At 48.4% G+C, this 24,452-nt stretch overlaps 4 protein-coding genes across 14 annotated transcripts in view; 3 read left to right on the forward strand and 1 right to left on the reverse strand.

Annotated features, from left to right (window-relative positions):
• Nucleotides 1-7: 7 nt before the first annotated feature.
• On the forward strand, nucleotides 8-6,221 carry TMEM220 (transmembrane protein 220). 6 transcript variants are annotated; one of them, XM_071816301.1, is made up of 6 exons: nucleotides 8-127; nucleotides 258-287; nucleotides 1,299-1,359; nucleotides 3,065-3,188; nucleotides 3,659-3,718; nucleotides 6,061-6,221. In XM_071816301.1, the coding sequence occupies exons 1-6, from the start codon at nucleotides 41-43 to the stop codon at nucleotides 6,113-6,115; spliced, it is 417 nt and encodes a 138-aa protein (XP_071672402.1). In that variant the 5' UTR covers nucleotides 8-40; the 3' UTR covers nucleotides 6,116-6,221. The 6 variants fall into 6 exon arrangements, 3 of the variants coding, with proteins under 3 accessions (XP_071672402.1, XP_065708433.1, XP_065708432.1); XM_065852361.2 differs by lacking the exon at nucleotides 6,061-6,221 and adding an exon at nucleotides 5,368-5,494; XM_065852360.2 differs by lacking the exon at nucleotides 6,061-6,221 and adding an exon at nucleotides 4,095-4,630.
• ADPRM (ADP-ribose/CDP-alcohol diphosphatase, manganese dependent) lies at nucleotides 5,405-7,355 on the reverse strand. The gene is made up of 3 exons (XM_065852358.2): nucleotides 6,803-7,355; nucleotides 6,177-6,293; nucleotides 5,405-5,928 (listed from the first exon to the last, which is right to left on the reverse strand). The coding sequence occupies exons 1-3, from the start codon at nucleotides 7,353-7,355 to the stop codon at nucleotides 5,633-5,635; spliced, it is 966 nt and encodes a 321-aa protein (XP_065708430.1). The 3' UTR covers nucleotides 5,405-5,632.
• Nucleotides 7,306-14,380, forward strand: SCO1 (synthesis of cytochrome C oxidase 1). The gene is made up of 6 exons (XM_065852356.2): nucleotides 7,306-7,605; nucleotides 7,693-7,783; nucleotides 8,798-8,995; nucleotides 9,680-9,772; nucleotides 9,884-9,999; nucleotides 13,430-14,380. The coding sequence occupies exons 1-6, from the start codon at nucleotides 7,306-7,308 to the stop codon at nucleotides 13,556-13,558; spliced, it is 927 nt and encodes a 308-aa protein (XP_065708428.1). The 3' UTR covers nucleotides 13,559-14,380.
• Nucleotides 14,381-18,532: 4,152 nt separating this feature from the next.
• Nucleotides 18,533-24,452, forward strand: part of LOC136109513 (myosin-3-like) — a 32,969-nt gene continuing 27,049 nt past the window's right edge. For 3 of the 6 annotated variants that reach the window (XM_065852242.2, XM_071816288.1, XM_071816289.1), the window contains exons 1-2: nucleotides 18,533-21,137; nucleotides 21,576-21,721. The gene's annotated coding sequence lies outside the window, so the exon portion shown is untranslated. Of the gene's footprint in view, nucleotides 21,138-21,575; nucleotides 21,722-22,979; nucleotides 23,129-24,452 lie in introns of all 6 variants that reach the window. The other 3 variants (XM_071816285.1, XM_071816286.1, XM_071816287.1) reach the window with 3 other exon arrangements.

The following is a 24,452-nucleotide window of genomic DNA, read 5'->3' on the forward strand; positions in this document are numbered from 1 at the left end:
GTCCCGCCCCGCGGAGGCGGTGTCGGTCCCGACCCCGGCCATGGCGGACGGGCGGGCCGCGGGGCGGCTGTGGCGCCTCTGCAACCTCCTTATGGCCGCTTTCTTCGGGCTGGCGGCCGCCGTGCAGGTGAGGACGGGGCTGCCCGGTCCGGGGCTGCAGACGGCCCCGCTCCGCTCCCCTGCGGTTCCCCCCCGCGGAGCGCGGCCCCGGCCGGGCCGGCGGCTGCCGGGTCTCAGTGCGCGCGTCCCCGCTGCAGGTGAACGACCCCGACGCCGGGCTGTGGACGGTGAGTACGGGCCGCCCTTCCCGCCGGGCGGCTGCAGCGGGGCGGGCGCCGGGACGGCTCTTCTGCGGCTCCGGCTGCCGGCGCCTTCCACGAGCGGCCCCGCTGGCACCTGGTCTGAACGGGGCCGCTGGAGGAATCCTGCTCCCCACTTCTAGCTGAAGAGCAAGCAGGCGCCTGGAAAACGATCTTTCTACTGCAGCGACGGCTGAAATCCGACTGTGCTTCCAGATATTCCTTATTTCACCTCAGATTTGCACCTGCCCCCTGCAAAGCATCGGTTCCCTGTGCAGAACACACCAAACTGCTCTCGCTCTTCCTGCCCTGCACCCAAGACTCCCCGACCAGCCAAACTCCTGTGTCCATCACCGCCTCTGCTTGCCTTGAATCACCACCCTGACCGCCTGCTGTTTCCGCTCAGCTCAGCAGCACATCCTGGGCCCCCCGGGAAATCTAGAGAGAAACCCTTTTCACTCCGCTTTGCTGGCACATGGACAGCTGGTGGCCCTGACCCAGTGTGCATAGGGTGGAGCTGAGGGACAAAGGGGAATGTCCCTGTATGTGACGGGAGCTGCTGGGTGGGCAGGGGCTGTCCCCTGCACATCCCTTGTGCAGGGGGACATCCCTTGTGCTGGTGAGCCCAGCTGACAGTGGCACCAAGGGTCGTTCTGCTCCCAGAACTGCCCAGTGCAAGTCAGAGGATTTGGGGGGGTCTGAAGGAGGGGGTGTCCCACAGGGGGGTGAGGATGCTGGGCAAGGGGCTCTGCTGCAGGCTGGCTGGGCAGCGAGGACTTGGTAACCCAAGCTCAGCAGCAAGGGCTGGTACGTGGCTGATTGTCCGGGTTCGGGTGGTGATGGTGAAGCACCAGCAGTGGCAGGGCACGTGGAGGGAGCGGCACTGGCAGCTATTCTGTGCATCTGACAGGCTGCTGGGGGGAAGCACTGATGTGGATGGCTGCCTCTGCTGCTTTACCTTGCCGAGTTTTGCCACAGAGATTTATGTTCCATTAACAGGTTGTCTATTTAGTGCCAGCTGCCCTGACACTGCTCGTCAGCATTAACCCTTCGATAACAGGTACACTACAGCTGTGCAAAAAAGTCTCTGCTCAAATTTTGCCCCCCAAACTTTTTTTTTTTCTTTAATTGAATCACAAATTATGACCAGGCCATGTGGAAACATGTCCTACTACATTTTGAGGGCAAAAAGATGTGACACCTGCTTCTACAAAAGCTGGTGATCGGTTTAGTGTTGGTGGTTGGATGTGGTACAGGTGAATGGAGGAGCGCCACGTAAAGGCGCAGCGCTGGGCTGGTCTTACCTTTGCACCCGATTCCAGCACTCAGAGCCTGAGTGGAGCACAAGCTCAGGAGCATGGTCTGAACCTGGCTCTGCCGTTAACATTAGCGCATTACAACAAGGAAGTAAAGTAAATGAAATCTGTGGTTTTGCTTATCTGCCTCACAGAAAAACAGCTGAGCTCTGCACAGTCCTTTGAACAGCTCAAGGTCTTAATCAGGATCAGCTGCCCCACAGAGCACACGGGTGGCCATGGGAACGGTTAGAGGCTTCAGTGCAGTTGCTGCACATCCAAGGGCATTATGCTAGGAGAGCTAATTACACACGTTGAGAGAATGACTCTGATCAGATTTGGTCCAGGACTCCAGAAAATAGTTCATTTTTTGTATTTTCATCCAGCAGAAATAATTTTTTACTAATGACATTTTCTATACACAAAGTGACTGTATCTCATCTGGATGAATACTTACGCTGAATAAACTAAAATGCCACTTTTGCAAAAAAATAAAATCTTTGAGAGTGCATGCTGTTGTCACAAGTCGCACCGTTGCAGTCTCAGCATTCTGGCCACCTTAAGCACATGAAGTGGCAGTGTTCATAAAAGCATAGCCCACGAGGGTTGGTTGCCTGTGGCTTTGAATGTTTCAGGGGAGGTGTATTTGTGTGATAGGTGTAGCTTCACCATAATGGCATTGGCCTGGTCAGGAGAGTCTACGTGTTAAACTCACAAATAGGTTTATGTTACTTGTGCCAAGATCAGTGAAAAACAAAGATTAAAATAGCACAGCTATTGTATAGCTGGACATTTATGTAAATTCACCAAGAGATATTTGCCATTCAAGTCTGCAGAAGACCCAGATTCTGCCTCTGCTGAGCTGCAGTAAGTTCAGCCAAATGAGGAATCGATTCCAACGTTGGGTCAGTCCTTGGGCAGAGGTGTCATCAGTGTTGCTCATCACCACAGGCAAAAGCTCAGGCAGAGGCTTATCGGGGAGAATGGGGGAAGGTGCTCCCTGTGGCGTGGTGGTCGCTCGTACCCCTGGCGCTGGCTGGGAGCTGGGGTGGCTGTCCACCGGTACACGCTGTGCTGGGGCCATGCTTGGCCTCTGGTTATGGCTCTGAGCTCCGAAAAGGCCCTTCCTCCTGCTTAAGAGAACTTTCATTTGTAATGCCTTGTGATTTTTTTTTCCCTGCATGTTGAACTCTGGAGCTTGTTTTGTTTGCTGGAGAGAGTAAGAAAATGGTTTCATTGAGGTGCTGCTGCCAAGAAGCTGCGTTCCTAGGAAAGCAAGCCCCAAGCCCTCTAGTGTTTATTTTTAACAGCACTTTTTAGCAGATTTTCCTGGTCATAAAGATGCTGGTATTAATTCCATCTTCCTGCCTTAAGTGTGTGTTTGCTGGAGGCACCTTTTTTGTGATTCAGTTGATTTTTGATTTATAGGGTGTACTTGATGCTACACTGCAGACTATTTTTTTTCCTCAGATCATGGTGTCTGGAGGAGCGTGTGTGACCTTCATTCTGCTGGTTGTATTGTTGGGACCATTGCTTTGGCTTGCTCGTTGTTTGCTTATGCTCAATGGAACATTTTGCACGAAGAGGAAGGCAGGTAAGCAGTGATCTTTATTTTTCCCTGCATGAATTCAGCACCCCAGGCCATCTCCTGAACTGCCAGGGGCTGAGGGGTGGCAGGTTCTCAACCCCACATTGGGTTGTTGCCTGCAGTAGGTGCTTGCACAGTGTTGAGGTGAAGCACTGGCCGATACTGTGGCCGTTCAGGGTCTGAAACACTGGGATGCTGCTTTGCCCAGTGTGAAGGAGGGAAACATGCTATGGAATGTAAGTTCAGCAGCGGAACAAAACGTGGAAGCAGGAATTTCTGCCGCTGGGTCATGTGTGTTTGTAGATTTGTGGTGGGAAGCGAAGTTACTTCATGTAAGTACCTTTATAATTAAAATCCCAATGAAATATATTGAACTTTTCCAAAGGAGCTGCTTTTTTCAAGACAAAATTTGTATTCTTTAAAACTAAATATCTGCTTGTATTATTTTCTGATCAGTCTTTTGTTCGGGATTTTAGAGAGTTGTTTGGTCTGGTGATTATTACAATATGGATGAGTCTTTGTCGCAGTTCAGCAAAGTAAGTTTTGTTTCCTTTATATTTTTTTTAACCATTTATATGTTCATATTTAGTGACTATCTTCTTTAAAACACATAGATGATTTTAGCGGCTTCTTTTTCTGCTTCGTGTCACTGTTTGGATCTTCTCAGTAGTAGCTGATGCTGCAGCCTGTAGGATCTTGCACAAATAAGTCTGTAAGGGGTGAAGGAAAGCTACATAGAACATTTATTCTGCTCCCGCTGCCATAATGGACAGGGGACATTCTCCCTTTGCAGAAGGACAGTGTGCTGATGCACCCACAGGAGGCTCTCTGCTGTCCTTCCAGCTGCAGCTGGGTGTGAATGTTTCTGGCAGCCTGATTTGAAGTAGCTCTGTTGCATTTGCTTCTTCGTAGGAGTCCACTGGCCGGAGCTCGCTTGGCTGCTGCCGTTGTGGTCGCCCTCTTCCCCTTTGTTTCATGGTTGTACATTTATATCAACAAAGAGATGCGAGCATCTTGGCCAACACACTGTAAAACAGTGATGTAATCAGGTGGAGGGAAGCACACAATATGTGTTCTGACCTCAGTTGCCTTTGATTTTGGTTCTTAATGAAAGGTGCTGCTTCCAGCAGTGCAGTTTGAGATGTGGTTGAAGAAAAAATGGAGGAACACTCTCAAATCTGAGTGGAGAATTTTTCTGCGCAAACGGTTGTTCAGCTGGCTTCTTCACGCAATTTCAAATCACTACTGATGTGATGTGTGTTCTAATGGTATATTCAAAATATCCTGGCATCCCTGGGTCACTCTCAACCACCTCATACTTTGGGAAATCTACTATTATGTAACATAAGAGAAAAGTAAAGCAAGCACTTTGTTTCAATAAATGACTATTTATGGCCTTAAAACATCCAGACATCTGCCTGGATAATCCATTGAGAGTAACTGAAAAACTGAGCAGTCTGTATTTCTTTTCCTATACTAAAATCATATGCAGAACTTATCAGAAGAAATATTTTTGCTATTAATTGAAAGTTACTGCTTTTACAGAGTAATAAATACTGTTTTTCTAATGAAAATTCAATGAAAGCTTCCATATATTTACTTTCTGCGAGACGCGTGCTCAAGACTGCCACCAGCAGATGTGGTCACTGTCACAACTCTGCTTGTCTCAGAATTTCTGTTCCCGAAAGCAGAACCCACAGAGCAGCGCCATGGACAGTGAGCATGTCCAGCACCACTAGCCCTGGAGAGGGAAGTGCCACCGAGTCGCTGGGCACACGAGCTGGCGGGGACAGAGGCAGAACAGGCCCAGGGGCAGCACAGTGACATGTGTTAGATCCTTCCACATCAGGGCTTTGCTGCTCAGCGCTGCCGCAGGCTGATACAGCTGCGCACACATAGACTGAGGGTGTATCTGCAGCATTACACCATGCAGCACTAATAGCCTCCATTTTCCTTGGGCTCAGCGTATTTGGAGGTTACTTTATTATTTTAAAACAATGTTAGGAAGACTGCATTAGGCTACGGGTGGGCTAATTCTGCCAGAGATGAGCCATTATGATGATGTTCAAAGAAAAATCAATGTGGCTGGGCAGGCACAATTCTGCACACTTTAGTTCTGACTGATATTAAAAAGTTTGCTTGTTTTTTTCAATATTCATAATACGGTTTGCATTTTTTTTCACAGTAACAATCCAGTCAGGATTGGGTGTTTCAAGTCAACATTCTGCATTCAAGTATATTTATTTCAAACATCATTCTCTATTCTCCAAAAGGAAACTAGGTCTGCTTTCTTTCAGACACGTTACTTCTGAAATTTGTATCCAAGAGAAAAATGTTGAGTTAAAGCTGTAAGGATCAGCTGTGCACATCTTCCTACAAGCAAATAATATGCTGAATCCCCTGCTTTTTTGTCCAAGTACTCTTCCTGAAGAAGAGCAACTTGTATTTGCTTACCATTTGCAGAAATGCATAACTCTGTCTGAAACTCTGCCCCTTCCCTTCAGTATCATTTTATCTTCATAGACATAAACAGTCCCAAAGGCATTGCTTTCTGGTGGAGTCTCAATAACCCCTTCCAAAGTCAGATGATGAACTCCATGAGAGTCCAGGCAATAGCCACCGTCGTGCAGGTGCCCTGCGAGAAAGCAAACCACGCACCGATGGGAGTGTATGACCGAAAGGGCATCTTCGTAATTCCAGGCTAGGCAAACGCTGTCTGAAGCACCTGGGTGAATGGGCAGATGACCTGCAGGGAAAGAAGCAGGAGAGTTACTTCAGGCATAACCAAATTCTGCCTTAGCTGCAGCGAAACTCAGACCTCTGTGCACAGATACCTCACCTGAGTGTAAAATATAATTGCTATTCTCCTGCTTCACAGGTTACAACTGAGCCTCAGTGGAGCTACAAATCTGCTACATATTTTCCTCAGCTAACATACATTGACTATGGAACTTTTTTGGCATGTATCCCCATATAACCCCCATGTCCACCTACCCATAACTACAACTTTTTCTTGGTTTTCGTCGGAGAACTTGAGGACTTCATTGAACCAGTCCAGCTGGGCTTGGCTAAATCCTCCGTTAAACTCCACAAACTGAGGTTCTTTGAGACCTGCAATGAAGAAGGTGGTTAGGCATAGCTGCACACACCTCTTGCGGCTCCTCTATTTGCTTGCCTTATGTACATCTGCTTACAAGATGTTTTACTTTCATAACCTTTTTTGGATCAATACTCCAGCCTCCTTGGACAAACGGGGGAAATTATTTGTATTTTCAGGGGTTTTGGTCACGCTGCATGCACAGGATTTCCACTGTTGGCATGGGACAGGGTGGGCATTACTTAATACTTTGAAACAGCAGCTGCAGCAAGAGTTGCCTTTTGTTCTGCTACCACAGGGCACACAGCACAACCCATCCAACAGCACCAGCACGGGTATAAGAGCATTGCCTGTGCCTACCTAGAGACCCACCGACCGGGTCTCAGCTGGGACCAGGGCAGTGGAAGCGATGGGCAGAAATGGGGCACGTGCCTCAGCCCCCAGGGAATCAGGTGTCAGCCCCAGCAGCCGCCTCATGGCTCTGGGAAGCCGAGGCTCAGCCCCAGGGTGCAGCTGGGTGTACCTGCGGGGCTGTTGAGGCTCTCGTTGGGGTTCTTCTCCCGCAGCAGCTGCAGGGCCTCTTGGTAGCGGGGGCTGTCGGGCTCCCTGCCCAGGACGCTCATGTCGTAGGCGTCGAGCACAACCACGCGGAACCGCGTGGCCGGGCTGAAGTCGTAGGCCTGGCAGTCACCGGCTGGCGCGGCGGCCCCGGCGGGACGGCTGTTGAGGCCGGTGTGCGCCAGGCGGGCCCGGCTGAAGTTATAGAACTCGTGGTTGCCCCATGTGTGATGCACCGGCACCGGCAGCCGCCCCAGCGCTGCCAGCACCTGCTCCAGGGCAGCCACGGCGCGGCCGCCGCGGGCGTTGAGCCCGTCGATGCTGTCACCCAGCTGCAGCACGAAGGCGAGGGGCGGCCTCTCCGCAGCCCACGCCTCCACAGCGTCCCGCAGCAGCTGCAGGCTCTGCCGGTAGTACCGCCGCCGGTACCCGCTGAAGTCGTATCCATCCTCCGCGTCCGCGTACTGGATGTCCGCGATGACACCGAAAGCGAAGAGCGGCGCTGGCACCGCCTCCATGGCGGCCGCTCCCGGCTGCCGGGGCGGAAGGGGCGGGCGCGGGCGCGCAGCAGCGGGCGGCAAGATGGCGGCGGTGGCGCTGCGTTGCTGGCGGGCGGCGCTGAACGGGCGGCTGCCGGGCGCGGGCAGCGCGACCTGGTCCTTCACTGTTCGGCCGGTGAGGGGCCGGGCGGTGCTGCCCGCGCCCGGCAGCCGCCCGTTGTCCCGCCTGCCGCCGGGCAACGGCCCGCGGGCGGGCTCGCAGAAGCGGGTGAGTGAGGGAACCGCGTCCCTCCACAGCGGGCGAGCCCGCGCTTTCCCCCGCCTTTCCAGTCACTAACAGGCTTCTCCTCGGCAGCTGGTGTCGTGGCGGTCGCTGGCGGCCACGTTCGTGCTGTGCGGGGGGCTGCTGGCCGCCATGAAGAAGGTGAAGCGGCAGAAGGAGGAGGGTGAGTGCGGGAGGAGGAACCGGCCCCTTCCCGCCCCGGGGCTGGCGCGACCGCCCGGGCGTGTTACCGGCCGGGAGAGGCAGCGGGGACACCGTATTTTGTGCTCAGTTTATGGGTTGTTTGTGTTCAGATGTATTTTACCCACTTCAGCATCTCGGTGAAGCACGTCATGCTTCTGCCTGTGTATGTATAAATGCCACAGAAAATTTTAGAACATTCAGAAAACTCACCCCTGCACGATTAAGAGTTTTAAAATTCTTAAATATGCTTTTGCTTTGGGAATAGTTGTGTTTGATTGTACTCTCTGTTGCCAGTCGATGCAGCACAGACGCAGATGGGATTTTCTGTGCATGTTTGTGTCCTCTCACATTGTGTGTGTGTGTGTCTCTGCAGTAACTGCCCATTGCTGTCATTTTCATGTTTTTAATGCTGAAAATCAGATATTACAGCTTTTAGGCTATGTTTAGTTTGCAAAGGATACTCATTTTTTCGTTACATAAAAATATAATGACAGACTAATCCCAGATTGGTTGGGCTGAAGGGACCTCTGCAGATCCCCCAGTCCAAGCCCTGCTCACGCAGGGTCACAGAGCAGATCACACAGCTGGGTCCAGGCGGGTTTCAATGTCTCAGAGAAGGAGACTCCACACCCGCTCTGGGCAGCCTGGGCCAGGCTCTGGCACCTCCCAGCAAACAAATTTCTCCTCGTGTTCAGATGGAGCCTCCTGTGTTTCAGTCTGTGCCTGTTGCCCCTCCTCCTATCACTGGGCATTACTGCATCAATCAGATGACAATGAAAGAGATTATTATGTTTCAAAGGAGTTTAGTGATATGTTGAATTTTGCCCCAAGTTGAATGATTTTTGGAAGCCTTGTCCACATTGGGCATCTGCATGATGGTAGATCTTGACGTCTCAACGCCCCGGGCCATGACTCTGCAACGGCTCCTGAGGGTCACTGGGGAAGCAGTGTGGATCATGACATGGATGTGTTTGATGTCCTCTTGTTTTTGTAGACCTGGAGAAGGAACGAAACCGAGGGATTGGGAAACCGCTGCTGGGAGGGCCCTTCTCGCTCGTCAGCCATGAGGGGCAGCCCAAGACTAGCAAGGACTACATTGGCCAGTGGGTGCTGATCTACTTTGGCTTCACACACTGCCCTGACATCTGTCCTGATGAACTGGAGAAAATGATTCAAGTGGTAGATGAGATTGGTATGGGAATTCGGTTGGCATAGTCATCCTTTTTATTGGAGATCCAGGTTTATTGCAGTAGAATATTGCAAATGGTAATAACTGGTGATGTTTTTTTAAAAAAATGCTGTTGACCTCTATTGGGTAGTTGAATGAATTAGTGAGTGATACTTACATCAGTCTGCCTGTCGGTAGAATCTGATATTTAGAGCATGACAGCACTGATCTTTTTGCAACAAGGGACTTCTTGGTAATAAAATGTGATGATGGCAGGTTACAGGAAAGGGTGCCATTGTATTTTTGCCAGTAGGTGGTTGTGGGGTGTATTAGGGTTTTTTTTTTCCATGTACTTTCAGCTGTCTTCCCACTCCACTGTCACAGGCATGCTTTTGTCGTATTGACCATTGTGCCATGATCATGCCACGGTGCTTTCTGCATCAGAGCCAGTTTGTCATCTCTAGTAAGCAGGGCAGGGTCTCCAGCTGAGAGGCTGCAAGCATAGCTGCCACCCACAGCGTGTTGGATTTTGCAGCATTTGCTTAATTCATAAATTAAATACATTAAACTGCACAAAAAGACCTTTGTTTTTGTCACTTAGGGTGGGCTTGGATCAATGTTATGGTACCTTGTTTGTGAGCTTGTTCGAAGGGAGGTGAGAAATGAGTTTTAGTTTTCTAAGAAAAATAATAATTGTTAATGTCACAGACAGAATTCCATCTTTGCCTAATCTGACCCCACTCTTCATCACCATTGATCCTGAGAGGGACAACGAAGAAGCCATTGCCAGATATGTTAAAGGTATTACTCTTTTCTTTCTTGATGTCTTATAGGGTGTAATGTAGAACACTGGAAAGGACACTCTTGATGGGACTCTTCACTAAAATGTGTAAATGTCTTCTTTCTATCTAGAATTTTCTCCAAAGCTGATTGGACTGACTGGTACCAAGGCACAGATTGACCAAGTTGCCAAAGCTTACCGTGTGTATTACAGCGAAGGTCCCAAAGATGAAGACAACGATTATATAGTAAGTAAATGCAGGGCCTTTGCCTAATTAAAGCATTTGGATAAGAGCGGGATGTAGATTTTAAAATCCCAAGGCAGCTGTTGCAGTTTGCACCGAAGTCCTACATGGCAGAGCCTTGTTGCACTGATGTGTTAAGCTGTGTTTTAAGAGGTCTTGATCAGAATCAAGGTGCTCTCTTGTAAGCTCAGAACATCACTGAAACCTCTTCTAAAAATGTCCAGTCCCAGGCCTGCCTACAGAATAGCACATGAGCTAGCAGGTGTGACAATAATTTGAACTTTTTCTGTCTGTAATGTTTTTATCTCATTGTTTTCTTATGTCCTCCAAAATGAAAATAGAACTGGGAAATAAAGGCAATAGGAAGAGGGAGAAATGAGAGGTATAAGTGAGTAATAACTAATTTCTCGCCAAACTGACACTAAGAAGTGAGGTTTTCCTGGCAGGAGACTGGGGTGATGCCAAGTCTTCCTGCAGGTACTGTGGGGATCTTCCTTCTGTGTCATATGATGTAGAAAAGAGCATGTTAATGCAGAATGAAGTGGGGATAAAATACATGGAGTAGTAGTGTGAAGGGGGAAACTGAAGTTTAAGTGAGGCTAAACTGGGCGGTCAAAATCTTACTGTCTGGAAGGGAATATGGCTGGTTATAGGGCTCAGAGCTGCTGCCAAAGCCTTCCTGACCTTCCTCATCCTGAGCAGATGGGAAGAGTAAAGTAGGTACAAGTCAGGGTAGATGCTATATGATCTTTTCTATTTTTTCATTACACAACTAAGGGTGTCAGAGAAAACTAAAAACAGCTTCGAAAGGAAAGGTGATGGTTCTTGTTGCAGTGAGCGTGTGAGAAGTGGAATCCCTCGCTACAGATGCCGATGGTAGTTTATGGGAGTCTACAGAGAGAATTGTTAGTCTTTGGAAAAAAAGAATGTTGAGGGTTATGAAATGCACAGAAATCTTGCCTAGCTCAGGAAGCCTGTGAACTAAAAATATTTGGGAACTGGGAGATAATAAAGGAAGATAGCATGCTTTTGGTGCTGGTTTTGTACTGTTCTTTAAAGCAACCATTTTTGGCCACTAATTGAGGTAGGATGCTGAAGCAGATCAGTTTTGCTCTGATCCATATTGTATATTAATCTGTTTTTTAAAACCACCTGACTGCAGCAAATAATTATCCAAGTGGACAAAAAGATTGGTGGAACAAAAAGGTGGTTCATAGAAAGAAACAGCAAGAGCAGCACATGATCTCCGTAGAGAGAAGACAGAATTGCACTGGTGACATGCACTGCTTTGTGTTACTAAAAGAGGTGTGAAAGGAGAGGTTAAGAACTTGTTTTCACTTACAGTGGCAACTCAATAGCTACAGAAGTTGTGTCCAGAATACTGTATTTGAATGGAGGAGTGAAGCTTGCTCGAGAAATTCAACACCAATTCAAATCAATCTAGCATTAATCTGAAATCAATCTAAAGGTACTGCTTAAAATCAGATTTGTCAAAGGAAGCTGGTGGAAATGAAAGAATAAGTTATAGGAACAGGGTCGGCAAAGGATACCTGCTCACGTGATGGAAGGATGCGGTAGAATCTGATGCTAAATGAGTGAACTGAAGTGGAGGAGAGATGATGGAAAGAGGCTAGAAAAGCTGAAGGAGTTACAGAAGGGACCTCAAAAGATCATCTTGTCCAATCCCCCTGCCAGAACAGGAACACCTAGATGAGGCTACACAGGAGTTCTGCTGCTTGTGAAGTAAAACCGCATGTGGATTCTAGCAAACCCCACCGGGATTCTGGCTGGGCTGTGGGGGGAGAGTACAGAGATTTGGCCTTGGAAAATAACTCGGTAGACAACAGCAGCTTTGAGGGAGTCTGGAGGGTGAAACTGACTGGAGAATGTGACTACAGGTGTAACTAAGTAGGAGAAAGGGATTTGGGATCCAGGGAGAACCCCGCTGGGCTGTGAGGCTGAGAGGAGGGCAGGCGGCGAGGGAGAAAAACCAGTGGATTTGAAGCAGGGGAGCAGCCTGGGAGCTCCAGATGTGCTACCAAGGATCAAGAGTGAACCTGCATCTCTTCCGGATCTGTCCCGGGCGCTGGGTTTTGCAGGCAGTGAGCTCTGCGTGTTGAGGGCTGGGAGGCCGGAGGACACAGGTCTGTGAAACAAATGGGCAGAGGAGAGCCTGAGGGGGACCTGAGGCTGGTTTGGTTCTAACATGAGGCTTATCCAGGGAATTACTACTCTGCCATTTCTTCCAGTGAGGCTGTTTTTTTCTGCTCATTATGTCTTGCGCGGACCTGTCGTGCCAATTGGCGATCAAGACATGTTTGTACAGGGATGGGTTGTGTGCGCAGGCTGCTGGGAGGGGATGAAGAAAGAAGAGATCCACTACAGCCAGTTGAACTTCACTGCATGTTTTGACTTGAAAAGAGCATTGAGATAAGCATTTAGAAATACAGGCTGTTTCAAAAAGATGGACCCAGTTTGAAATCACTGTATCTTTGAAATTGAATCCGTCTTTTTGAAAGACCCTGTAATAATTTCTAGATAATTTTGAGAAACATTCAGTGACAGAAATCCCATTAAGCTTAATGCATTCTTTAAGCTTGTGTTACTGGAAATATTTATGCATTTTCTCAATTTCAAACAGTTGTCCTTTCAGTGCATGAGTACTTTGCGGTTCTTTTTCTTCAGTGAGATGATGTAGTCACTTGAGCCATCGCAGATTCGTGGCCTCCATTTTCAGTAATTTTTGTCTTTTGCTCCATAAAGATGGTGTCACAGATGCAGACAGTACTTGCAGTGGCATGTTAAATAAATTTACCGTGGAGTTAATATTTTTATATACATCAAATTGGAATAACTCGAACGTTGAACATTTTTGAAGGTTATTTCAATTTGGACAGCAGAGGGAGCTCCCCCCCGCCACCCAACACATGTATTTCCCTCTGCGCCAGCTCCTCCATCTGCAGCTCCTGCATCCCAGTGATGCTTTTAGTCCCATTGTTTGCACTGACTGTGAACTTGGTTTAATGAAATATCTCTTTTTATATTTTATTTACTTAATTTTAGCAGTAGGAGCTTGAATACCTTGTGAGGGACATGGAGCATCATGAGAAGTAGAGGGAAACTGGGCAAACTGAGGGGGAATGACCCCTGAGTCCCCAGGTTTGCCCCAGCTGTGTCTGTGCTCTTGGAAGGGTGCCAGCAGCTTGGGGAAGACTTGTCTGCTCACAGTATTATTCTTTCATGTGTTTTGAGAATGCAGCTAGTTTTCTCTATCTATTTTCTTGGCTGAAACAAGAAGAGGTTGCCGAGGTCATGCTGAGATTTTCCATATCTTGCTTTAGCTTCTTGGTGGGAAGTCTTGTCAGGCTGTCGCTTCTGCCTTTGAGAGATGTGCAGGATCCTTTTTACCGAGCCGCAATGTGCTCTCTTGCAGGTGGATCACACAATAATAATGTACCTCCTCGGGCCAGATGGTGACTTTGTGGACTATTATGGTCAGAATAAAAGAAGCACTGAGATTTCTGCTTCTATTGCTGCACACATGAGAAAATACAGATCCTGAAACACAAGGTCTTCGAAGATTAACGTGAACGTCACCTTTAGGTTTGGCGTCGGAGTTAAAGCAGAAACACGCAGGTGTAAGATCCTGTCACAACTTTATTTTTTTCCAAATAGGAAAGGCAACTGTGCTTCAGCAAAATACCATTATTAAAAATCTGCAAAGCCTTCCCAGTGGATGTTATTTGCAGTGGGATCTAGGCTACAGAATGAAATTTGGGACTTCTCAGAAACGTTGTTGGGAGCAAACAATGGAAAACACTTTTCATTTGGACGTGTGTATGGATACATGTGTATCACTGTTAATCGGTGTCTCTTGGCAAGACATCATCAAAGCATGGTCACTGCGGGAAAATGATCACTGATGAAAAGCTGTGCCCATGGCATTCTCAGAGGACCCCTACCCTCTTTTGTTCTGCACTGTTTTGCCTTCTGGGAGAGGCAGTTACACTGTTAAAAGCAGAAGAGCCTTAAGAGTCCTTCGTCAGGGTTAGGAAGGTGAAAAGCACTGAAAGCATCAGCAGCTTCCACGCACGGGACCAGCCTTGTAGTGTGCCTGATCTTCATTTGAATGCAGAAGTGAAATGGTTTATTCTTGCTGATTTTTCCAGCTGAATGCTGTTACCTTAGAAGGAAATGAGTAATGGGTTGAAAATAGATTTTTTTTTTTTTTCTTGTGGTCTAAATGTTTTTATGCATAGTTAGCCTGATTGTGCTATGCTGAATAGTGAACTGCAGAGGATGAAGAGGATCAGTGTCCATGCACAGGGCTGTCAATCATCATTTCGTGCAGCATTTGAAAATAAAGATTGCTTTGTACAAGCAATATTTTTTTTTTCCTTTGTTAGGTTTGAGTGGAATATCATCAGAACTTTGTGTACTGGTCAGGCTTCATATTCTTGCTCTGTTTTATCTCTATTTAGAAAGTACTGTTTATAGTAGTACAATGCATGAGATGAATATGCTTTTTTAAGGTGGCTGAACCCTGGGGGATGACCCATGGGAGACAAAACAGGAAAGTTCTTGGTGCGGGTCCCCGAGGGTTTCAAACTGACCAGGCGTGTTCCTACTGGTAGCACTGGCGTTATTCTGAGTCTGGGGGCTGGAACAGAATATTCCCGTCTGGGGGAAGGTGCAATATCTATGGTAAATTTCAGTCGTTCTAAAACCCTGCAAGACAGTAAACTTAACCTGTTTCAGAGTTGGTATATGATAGAGGAGTGTAGCACAGGACAGCTGACGTGGACCTGTGGTGACCTCCCGAGGGTAAGGAAAAGGTGGCTGTGGTAGAGTGTGTCACCACTGCCCTCTTCTGCTAAAGCTCTGTCAAGGAAGGAACATTCCCTAAGTCTCAGGATACTTTTTCTTGTGTGTGTGTCTGTCTTGAATGCTAGACAGTTTAAAGAAGGTGAGGTTTTTTTGTTTAAGGGTCAGCAAGAACTTTTCTGTATCAGTTTACAGTGGGAGTTTTAAAAGGTGCCTTAGTAGAATTAAACAGCTGAAAAGGAAGGCAGGTTTTTTTTTCTCCTTGTGCTGGCCTGACTGCAGTGGGCAACAGGAGTGGCTTCCAGAGGAAATGTCACACTTCACATGTTCTGTCAGTTAGAGGCTGTGTCCATTCCAAGGTGTCACCAACAATATTAGTGTCTATGGTGAGTGTCACCCTAGCAATAATAATGTTATTTCCATTGAGTGGTTGCAAGTGTCAGCATTGTTTCTAAAGAGCCTTTCCTTGCCTTTTATTTTCTCCCACAATCCTGGAGGTGATTTATTTTCAAAACTTTCCTTACAGTACCGACTCTTGGCACCTACTAACTCTGCACTTTTTTGTCCAGGTGCCTGCGCATCAGTTCATTTTGTGTTGGGGAGATAATTTATTTTCCTTTTGATCAAGTCAGAAATAATCAAGATATTTTCCTTGTGGGTGGAGGGAGAATTTGGTCAGCCTGTCTTGCCGCTTCTTCTGTATTAGAAAGTCCATTCCTCTTTGTTTGGTGTTTCTTGAAAACACTGATGTACAAAGCCTGGTGGGAATGTGATGAAGAAATGGAGCAGCTGATCTGGGAGAATGGTTTTTTTGCTTCTTTAGAGTCTATTTGTGCTTCTCCTGATTACACCTAAGTGCTTAAAATACCCTGTGGAGAAAATACGAATGTCAATACTGTAATTTGAATCTTTAGGGACTGAAAAGATTCATAATACTTTTCAGCTGCATCTGTCTTCCAAAAGGAATGGGAAAGAGCCAATATTTCAAAGCTAAAAATGCAGCAGGCTGGTCATTGGGCTAAGAGAGAGAGAGAGGGTGTATTCATTTAAAGCCCATTTTCCTTCACTGACCGTGACATAGAGGAGTAGCTGGAATTGGATGTACGCTGTAGCCTCTGCCAGGAACCGGGTTTGGCCTGGGGACCCGTCCCTTTTGGTGGGGTGGGGGATCTCCCAGAGCAGCGCTCACCGGCGTGCCAGGATTGCAGATCCTGCCCTGCCGCACTGCGTGCATCCTCCTGGGACTGAGGCCTCCGGCACGGTTGGGGTCTCTGATTGCCCTTTCAGTTTTTCACAGGGGAGCACACGTGGCCGTTTCCTTGAGTCTTCCCCTGAATCACTGTGCTGGTGGTGGTTTGCATATGATGGGAGCCCAGAAGGGGCACGTGCACGCTCCGCAGCAGAAGGTAGTTTTAAGGGACTGGGTTTAACTGATACAAAGGAGACGCTTGTGCAAGAAGGTCATGAGAGGGGCCAGGCAGGTGGGTTGCTTGGCACAGTGATCTTCAGCAGGTTCTTGTCAGTTGTTACTGGCAGCAGGAAAGAAAAAGTGAAAAATTGACTCCAGTTCCTGAAGGATTGCTGGATAATGGTAAATTGCTGTTGCACACTGTCTCTTTCCCTCTTATCTGTGCAACTAAACTGTAATGAAGACGATCACACCACAAGATGCTCCCTTTTTTCCATTGGTGTGACTCCATGTTACATCTCTCGTGCATTTTTAGACATTGGATACTTGGTCTCTGGACAAAACTGGTTTTCATGGCTGACACCTGTGAGTCTGTAGTTGTTTATTTGACCACTCAGGAGTTGTTTATGGTTGTGGAGTCTCCAGGGCCAAGTCTCTGCCCCATGTCTTATGTTCCTGTGGCTCTACACGGTATCCTTTGTCATCACTTTTCAAGGACTCTGCAGTCATAGCAGGCTTGTATTTCCTTATATTGTGTGTATATATATATGTGTGTATATATATATATATAGACTGTTTCCCACTAGAGCAATTTTTTTCTTTATATCCAGTCTGAATTTCTCGTTTCAATCAGCCTTTCCACTCTTGTTCTTTCACTGTGCAGGATGAAGAGCCTGACTCCATCTTCTTGCTAACCTCCTCACAGGTATTAGAAGGTCCTCCTGAAGCCTTCTCCTTCCCAGACTGCCCCATTTGCTCAGCCTCCCCTCGTGCTGTATGTGATGACCAGCTCCTGACCTCTGACCATCTTGACCTCAGATTCTTCTGATCAAAATGCCCCCTGGCCCTTCAGTTCCCAGGATGTTTTTGGTGCAGGACTTTGTATTAGTCCCTGTTGAACTTCCTGAGGTTCCTGCCAGCCCATCCCTCCAGCCTGAGTCCCTCTGGATAGCAGCTCAGACTTAGAGGGTACCAGCTGCTCCACCCACTATGTTGCCATCTGCAAACTTGATAAGCATGTGTATTGTTGCCTCTGCCAGGTCATTGATAAAGGTGTTAAACAGGAAAACTCCCAGGACTGACCCAGGCATGTGACCTATGAACAGCTATCTTCTAAGTCTGATTGCCCAGCCAGGTTCTTTGAACCATCTAGTTGCTCATCTATCCAGACCATAAACTCCTGGCTTGGACACAAGGATATTCTGGCAGATCGTTTTGGGAGCTGAGGCCGGGCAGCATCCACTTCTCTCCCCACATTCAAATATCTGGTCATTTTATCCTGAAAGGCAATCAGGATGGTCAGATCAGATTTCATAGAATCATAGAATCTTTTTGGTTGGAAGGAGACCCTCAAGATCATCAAGTCCAACTGTAACCCAACTTTAGCACTAACCCGTGTCCGTAAGAACCTCATCTACATGTCTTTTAGACTCCTCCAGGGATGGTGACTCCACCACTGCCCTGGACAGCCTGTTCCAATGCTTTATAACCCTTTCTATAAAGAACTTTTTCCTAATATCCAATCTGATCCTCCCCTGGTGCAACTTGAGGCCATTTCCTCTCATCCTGTCACTTGCTACCTGGGAGAAGAGACCAACACCCTCCATGCTACAACCTCGTTTTACCTCTTAGTAAATCCACACTGACTGTTCCCAGTCACTGTGTCGTCTTTGTGCCCAGAAATGTGCTCCAAACACATTTCTGGGTTTTGTTTTCCCTCTTCATTGGATTTTTTTCTTGTCCACTTAGAAAAGAAACCTATCTGGAAAGCCAGGCCTTATCTTGGCTGGCGTCTCTTGGGAGGATGCGAAAGCCAGGCTGGGCATCAGTCCACAGTCATCAGGGCAAAATCCAAATCGGATTTTATTTTTCCATACTCTGTCACATGTGTACTGCCAGTGTGAAAATACTCGCTGTGCCTGCCATGATAGCCAAGTGAGCTTAGTCCGACTCCAATTTTGATCTTAAGGAGAATTGACCTGGATCAAATGGCCTGTGACACAGGGATTTATCTGCTCCCCAGCTCCAAAACCATGGGCGCTGCAGCTGATGAGCTCACTTGTGCCCAGAGCAGGCGAGTACAGCAAAGAGGATGTGGCTCCCTGGCCTGATCCAGTCAGCGCCTGCTCCTCAGTGGTCATTTTGAAGCAGCTTGTTTGGGAAGGTTCAGATTGGACATTAGGAAAAATTTCTTCACTTAAAGGGTTGTAAAGCACTGGAACAGGCTGCCCAGGGCAGTGGTGGAGTCACCATCCCTGGAGGGGTGAACAGACATAGATGAGGCTCTTAGGGTCATCAGTTAGTGCCAGAGTTGGGTTATGGTTGGACTTGATGATCTTGAGGGTCTATTCCAACCGATATGATTCTATGACGAGGAGCCGCTGAGCAGCCCATCTTTCCACTTGTATTGAGCTTGAGCTGTGTCCCAGCACAGGGCCAGGTGCTTTTGGAGCATATGTCCTGCTTCAGCCCGTGCCTTGCGCTTGCGAGGGGAGGACTACCTGGGTCATATGTGTTCACACAGTGCTTTGGCTGCAGTCCTGTGATGTATCGGAATGATGGTCGTGTCCTTAATCATTTGTGACTGTCCCCAACCAGAGCAACTTGCTGTGGCCTGGAGGGACTGTCCAGGATAGTTCCAGGGCAGGTATTTCCCACAGCACTGGATTTACCTGCTGCCTCCAAACAAACTCCTCATCTGGTGGAGTAATTCACATGAGGGGGGAAAAAATAGACGTTTCTGCTGTCTGGAAGCAAGGTACAGTGTCCTGGCAGGCTCCAGATCCGCTAACATCAGTCAACTCCCTTAACCACTTCTGTTCAAATGCTTCCTGATGGTGCTGCTGGCCATCTGTGCTTCCAGGGGTTGATGAGTCTCTTGGCTCTTTCCCTGTCTTTGGTCAAGGCTATGTCTGATTTGAGGTACTGTAGGTCTTTCTTTTCTTCTGTAACTGCAGATATCTGCATTTTCTGAGCCTTTCTCACATGGTCAGACTGGTGTGGTCCAAGCACTGATCCTACATGACAAAGATGTGCTCCCGTCAGCCCATAACCAGGACTGTGGGATGAATGAGAGATCTCATGTGCTCTCTGGTGAACTGCAGGATGAACTGAAGGCTGAACACTGAACACTTAGCTGCAAATCAGGATGTATCTTCAGTCAGGTAAAATAAGGGATGCTGTGAAGTCAGAGCTGTGAACAGCCTGTCACGGTGCACTGAGGTTGCCAGTTGCAGCCAAGACATTCCAGTCCCTCCTATTGGCATAGGGTGCTCACCGGGAAGACCCAAGAGCTGTGGCTGCAGGACAGTGTGTGTTGGGGCTGCTCAGAAGCTGCTCAGCCTTGGGGCACTGCGTGTGCACTTAGCGAAGCACAAATTCTGGGCTGTGCTATGGGGGGAATGGCCACAGCCCTTGCTATTTGATGTGAACTGATAAGCAGGTCAGTTTTACTGGGTTGCTCTAAGGTTTGTAGGCCTAAAACAAAAAGCGAAAAGCTAACCATTTCCCCTCTAGAAGAGAATTTAAAAGATGTGGTTTGGTTCAAACAGAAACGGATGGTTTTTTTAAAGCAAACTGTGCTGCTTGTGGGGTATCTAGCCCCTGACTTCCAGCAGCTCTGCGTCAATTGCATGTGTTCCTGGGAGGATGAGGATCTGTGTTGGGCAGACCTGGGGAGGAATGATCGCATCTGTCTCTGTGCAAGAGCCAGCTCATTCCCTGGTTTAAGCTGTGTATTACTAGTTTAATGAAGTAGGTTCCTTCAGCATGCCAGGGAACTTACTCAGCTACAGCTTACAAAACCTCCTTGTTATCCCAAAGTTCTTTGTGCAAAAATAGACAGACGCCAACCAGTAAATCCACCTTTAATTTGTGGGGGTATGTTGAGCCATGAGTGCCCTTATCTGAATGAAGGGCAGTAATAAAAGCTCCCTGGCAACACCGGGACTAGAGAGCCTTGCAAGGCAGTGCAGCTCCCTGTGACAGCACCCGGTGACCTTCACCTCAGCACAGCTCTGTGTCTGCAGGTGCTGTCGGCAGCATGGAGCAACAGAGAGAACTGCAGCTGCTGTTCCCCGGGGCTGTTTGCAAGTAGATGTGCACCTACATGTGTGCCCTGGGGCCTTTCTGCACTGCCCTGGGAAGGTTTTGGTAGTAAAGTGTTTCACTGTCCTCTGCCTGTGAGAAGCTGGAGCAGCGTATCACTGGCCGGGGACTTAGCCTAAATCTAATCCTTTTCTAGGATGTCATAGAATTATTTTGGTTGGAAGAGACCCTCAAGATCATTGAATCCAACCATAAACTGACTCTAGCACTAACCCATGTCCCTAAGAACCCCATCTCTACATTTGTTCAACCCCTCTGGGATGGTGACTCCACCACTGCCCTGGGCAGCCTATTCCAATGCCCAACAGCCGTTTCCAGGAAGGAATTGTTCCCAAGATCCAACCTCAGCCTCCCCTAGTGCAACTTGAGGCCATTTCCTCTGCTCCTGGCGCTTGTTCCTGGGGAGCAGAGCCCGATCCCCCCTGGCTCCAAGCTCCTTTCAGGCAGTTCAGAGATCAGAAGGTCTCCCCTCAGCTCCTGTTCTCCAGCTGAACCCCCAGGTCCCTCAGCCGCTCCCATCACACTTGTGCTCCAGACCCCTTACCAGTTTTGTCACCCTCCTCTGAACTCTCTCTAGTCTTTCTTTTCCTTTTAGAAAGGCCCAGTAGTCCCATCCCCGCCAGTGCTGCGTACACAGACCTGCTGACGTTGGGCTGTGCTGGTGCTGCTCCAGGTGCCGTGCAGTAGTGCAGGGACGGTGCAGCTTGGAGCTTGTCCCACAGCTGCTCTCCATCCTGCTGCCCCAGCTCTCAGCAACGATGGCTCCCAAGAGGTTGTGTGTTGGTTACAGGATTGTGAGAAGGTAAGAGATCCCTCCTCACCGACTGATCTCTCTCTTTGCTCCGCACCATTTCTTAACTTATTTTTTAGTGCATTTTATTACCAAATGTCTACTAAAGGGGGCCATTGCTCTTTACATGTGTGCGCACTTAAACCCTTGCTCCCAGGCTACAGACACTCAAACTGAGATGTGGTGGACTGCGATGATGTGTGTTCACAGCAGCAAGCCTAAGACCTGCGCTCATCTTGCTTGGATCACTCAGCCCCAGCACATGAAGCTTTGGGTTTTCCCGAGGACTAGCAGGATCCTACACAAGTGCAGAGGTGGCACTTATGTGTGGCCCATTGTAGCTCATGGCTTTGTGGGCAAGAGACTAATCCTGCACAGTCATGGGGTTTAGGTGAAATGGTTGAGATGTCCTTCAGCTCTGGGAGTGCAATAAGAAATCTCTTTCTACAGGAATAGGACCAAAAACCAGACATGATACTGGTAGAAAGGTGTCTTCCAGTTGAGACCTGGAGCCTCCAAGCTGCAGCCAGGTTTCCTTCTGCTGCCCCTGCTTCTGTCACTGAGTCTTAACATCTGTCTCCACTTCTTCTGGGAAGGTGAGAGATAACAGCTGGAGATCCCCTGGGTCTCCTGTTTCCTGGCTGGGGGTACCAGAGCCAACGCGGTCAGAGAGGGTCTGCTCTCTGAAGTCCATGACAGGCTCTGGGACCGATGCTGAAGGGTTGGGTGCTCAGCCCCATCAGTCAGCTGAGGCTAAGCAGATCCCCTTTAGCAAACAGGGGTTGTGAATTGCTTTTCTGAGGTGCTTAACAGTCCGCTGCACAGCACAAGGAGCTGTAGCTCAAGTCCCTTTCACCCTGAAATGCAGGACCCAAAAGCTGGCACCCAGATGTCCACAGCCAGCTCTGAGTCTGGCCCAGCCTCTTTCCATCAGTTGAGGCAAATAATTCATGGGTGATCTCATCTGAATGGGAAGAACAGCCACATTGCCAGAATGAGATACAGAGTATTTCTAAAGCAGCTGCTGTCTGGAAAACTCCAGACACATGGAATAAAAGCAGTAATCTTTCTTCAGCTTGCTGAAATTTTGGAATTTCCATGATTGAAAGACCTGCAGTGTCTCGCTCATTCTACTCCCAGTGTTGTTTGCAAACAGAGATTGAAGTTTTAGATCTATCACAGCACTTTGTCATTTTCATTTGCATGAAGCTCTGTCATTCCTATTCATACAGCAACTTTCAAAGGCTCCAAGGCACAGACAAGTCGAAAGATAGAAAGGTTTGTATACTTATCTGAGCCAGAAAAATCTAAAGCATGTTTTTAAGACCAAAGGCAAAAAACCAAAACCAAACCAAACCATCTAGATGTGCAGATTCACCTGCACTCCCTGAGCCTCTTGGCATTCCTGCTTTGCAGTGTAACAGGCGCATTTTGATATCTCAGCCCTTGCTCCAGGCTGCTTTCTAATAAGATTTTACAGCAACTATTGTCTTGAGAAATGTTTTTCTATAATGGTGGAGAAGTGTGAGAAATAGAATGTGACTTCTTTTAGAAGTGGAGCCTTTTCAAGTAGCGGGTATGTGATAGCAATGGCTGTTGTAGCTGGTTGTGTAGTTCACAGATCATAATCACTTTTAGCTACTCACCCTTGCTGGGCTGGGGAGAGTGTGAAATGATACCACAGTTTGTGGGTAAACTGGATGGCCCTGATTTAGAGCCTTTGAGACAATGGCAGTGTGCTGGTTTTAAACAGTCCAGTATGTTCTGGTGCAGCGCTCAGCAGATGCATGTGCCTGGTTGGATACCTGTGGGTCACTGCTCACTGCTAATTGTTTTCCTGCACTCTGCTCCCAGCTGGACACCAGTGAGGGAAAACAAGGAGAGGGGCTGTGGCTGCCTGTGTGTGCTCTGATCCTCCAGCTGGCTGTGGGGAGCAGGATCCGTCCGCCTGCTCCTGGGCACGGCTGGAAGCAGGACAGGCCCTGCCCGAATCACACGGACAGGTCAGTGTCAGGACAAAGCTGATAGTTGGTGTGGTGCATCTCGGCTTTTTGCAAACAGTACATCCACTGTGCTGAGTTCAAAGGGCTGATCACAGGAGATGCTTGCTAAAAAAAGCTTTCCCTCATCCTCCAGGCTTAGGAGGATTCTAGGAATTCATGGTTCATGAGATATGTGGCTGTGGTGTCCATTTTTAGTGCCCTTAAATGAAATTAAGGGCAACATGGAACATGTTTGTCAAAACACCAGTGACAATGACGTTCCTGCAAGACCAGAGGGTCAGCTTTCCTTGGGCAAACACCAGCAGGGCCAGGCACTGTGTCTGAGGATGAAGTGATGTCCCCCACACCACAGCTGCTGGTGCCACAGGGTGCTGGGGTGGTGCTTTGGGTGGTGACAGCAGCTACTTGGGGAGGCTTCTGGCTTCCCACAGGTCATGGAGGTTTCATTCTGGTAACGGAAAGCTGGTGCTGCAGCCTTGGATGGATGTCTATGTGGAGGGTGAGTGGCTGATACTGAAATGATAGAAGATGACCAAAACAAGCGGGATGGCTCAGAGCAGAGGACACTCTTCCACTCATGCACCAGGAGCTGCCTCTATGTGCACAGGTGTGAAGGATCCTGTTGCTCCTGCCAGGTGAACTGCGTTTACAGCCATTGCCTGTCTGCTCTGTACCAGCCAAACAGATCATTTGGGACTGGGAGGCCTCCCTTTGAGGCCCATGTGAAGGGGGTTCATACCCCCTTAGCAAGAGTTTACAGATCATCTTTGCAAGAGTTTTGCAAGAGTCAGTGAGGGTTTTATAATATCTCGTTGAAAATGTGTGACCAAGGACATAGGTTATTGGCCCAGAGAGTAACCCAGCAGGAATGTGGCGGTGCTGAGCATGGTCCTTTGCCCTGAGATGGGAGAGCTCAGCTCCAGGCCCTGCCTGGTTCTAACCTCTCCTGCAGAGCTGGAGAATTTTACATTCTTATTTTTCCTTCGTGCTAATTCCCACTGGTTTCCTGTGCTTCTCAGGGCACACACACAAGCTACAAGTGTGTTGGGTGATGGTTTGGCAGCGTGGTGCTGGATGTCTGTGGCACAGCCCTGCTCTGGGGAAGGGAGAGGGATGTCTGAGCCTATGCTGGCCATGCCCTCCTGCCGGGCCTTGGTCTGTGTTACCCAAGCAAGAGCTGCATAGGTGCAGCGTATCCTTGCACAGGCTGCTGCTCCTCAGATGCCGTGCTGCCTTTCCAAAAGCACAGCCAAGCCTACAGCCCAGGGACTCACATGAAGGTGGTGTTCCGGGTCACCAGTGCTCAGGATCGAGCAGAGCTGCA

The sequence above is a fragment of the Patagioenas fasciata genome, chromosome 18 (assembly GCF_037038585.1).
Source record: "Patagioenas fasciata isolate bPatFas1 chromosome 18, bPatFas1.hap1, whole genome shotgun sequence".
In the NCBI taxonomy this organism is placed as follows: Eukaryota; Metazoa; Chordata; class Aves; order Columbiformes; family Columbidae; genus Patagioenas; species Patagioenas fasciata.

Excerpts from the sequence above, each read along its gene's own strand:
- ADPRM (XM_065852358.2), bottom strand. The coding sequence starts at position 7,355 with ATGGAGGCGGTGCCAGCGCCGCTCTTCGCTTTCGGTGTCATCGCGGAC. Across the intron at positions 6,294-6,802 it reads GAGCCTCAACAGCCCCGCAG|GTCTCAAAGAACCTCAGTTT; the intron begins GTACACCCAGCT and ends TCTTCATTGCAG. Across the intron at positions 5,929-6,176 it reads AGAAAAAGTTGTAGTTATGG|GTCATCTGCCCATTCACCCA; the intron begins GTAGGTGGACAT and ends CTTTCCCTGCAG.
- TMEM220 (XM_065852360.2), top strand. The coding sequence starts at position 41 with ATGGCGGACGGGCGGGCCGCGGGGCGGCTGTGGCGCCTCTGCAACCTC. Across the intron at positions 3,189-3,658 it reads TTGCACGAAGAGGAAGGCAG|AGAGTTGTTTGGTCTGGTGA; the intron begins GTAAGCAGTGAT and ends TCGGGATTTTAG. Across the intron at positions 3,719-4,094 it reads CTTTGTCGCAGTTCAGCAAA|GAGTCCACTGGCCGGAGCTC; the intron begins GTAAGTTTTGTT and ends GCTTCTTCGTAG.
- SCO1 (XM_065852356.2), top strand. The coding sequence starts at position 7,306 with ATGTCCGCGATGACACCGAAAGCGAAGAGCGGCGCTGGCACCGCCTCC. Across the intron at positions 7,606-7,692 it reads GGGCGGGCTCGCAGAAGCGG|CTGGTGTCGTGGCGGTCGCT; the intron begins GTGAGTGAGGGA and ends TCTCCTCGGCAG. Across the intron at positions 9,773-9,883 it reads CATTGCCAGATATGTTAAAG|AATTTTCTCCAAAGCTGATT; the intron begins GTATTACTCTTT and ends CTTTCTATCTAG.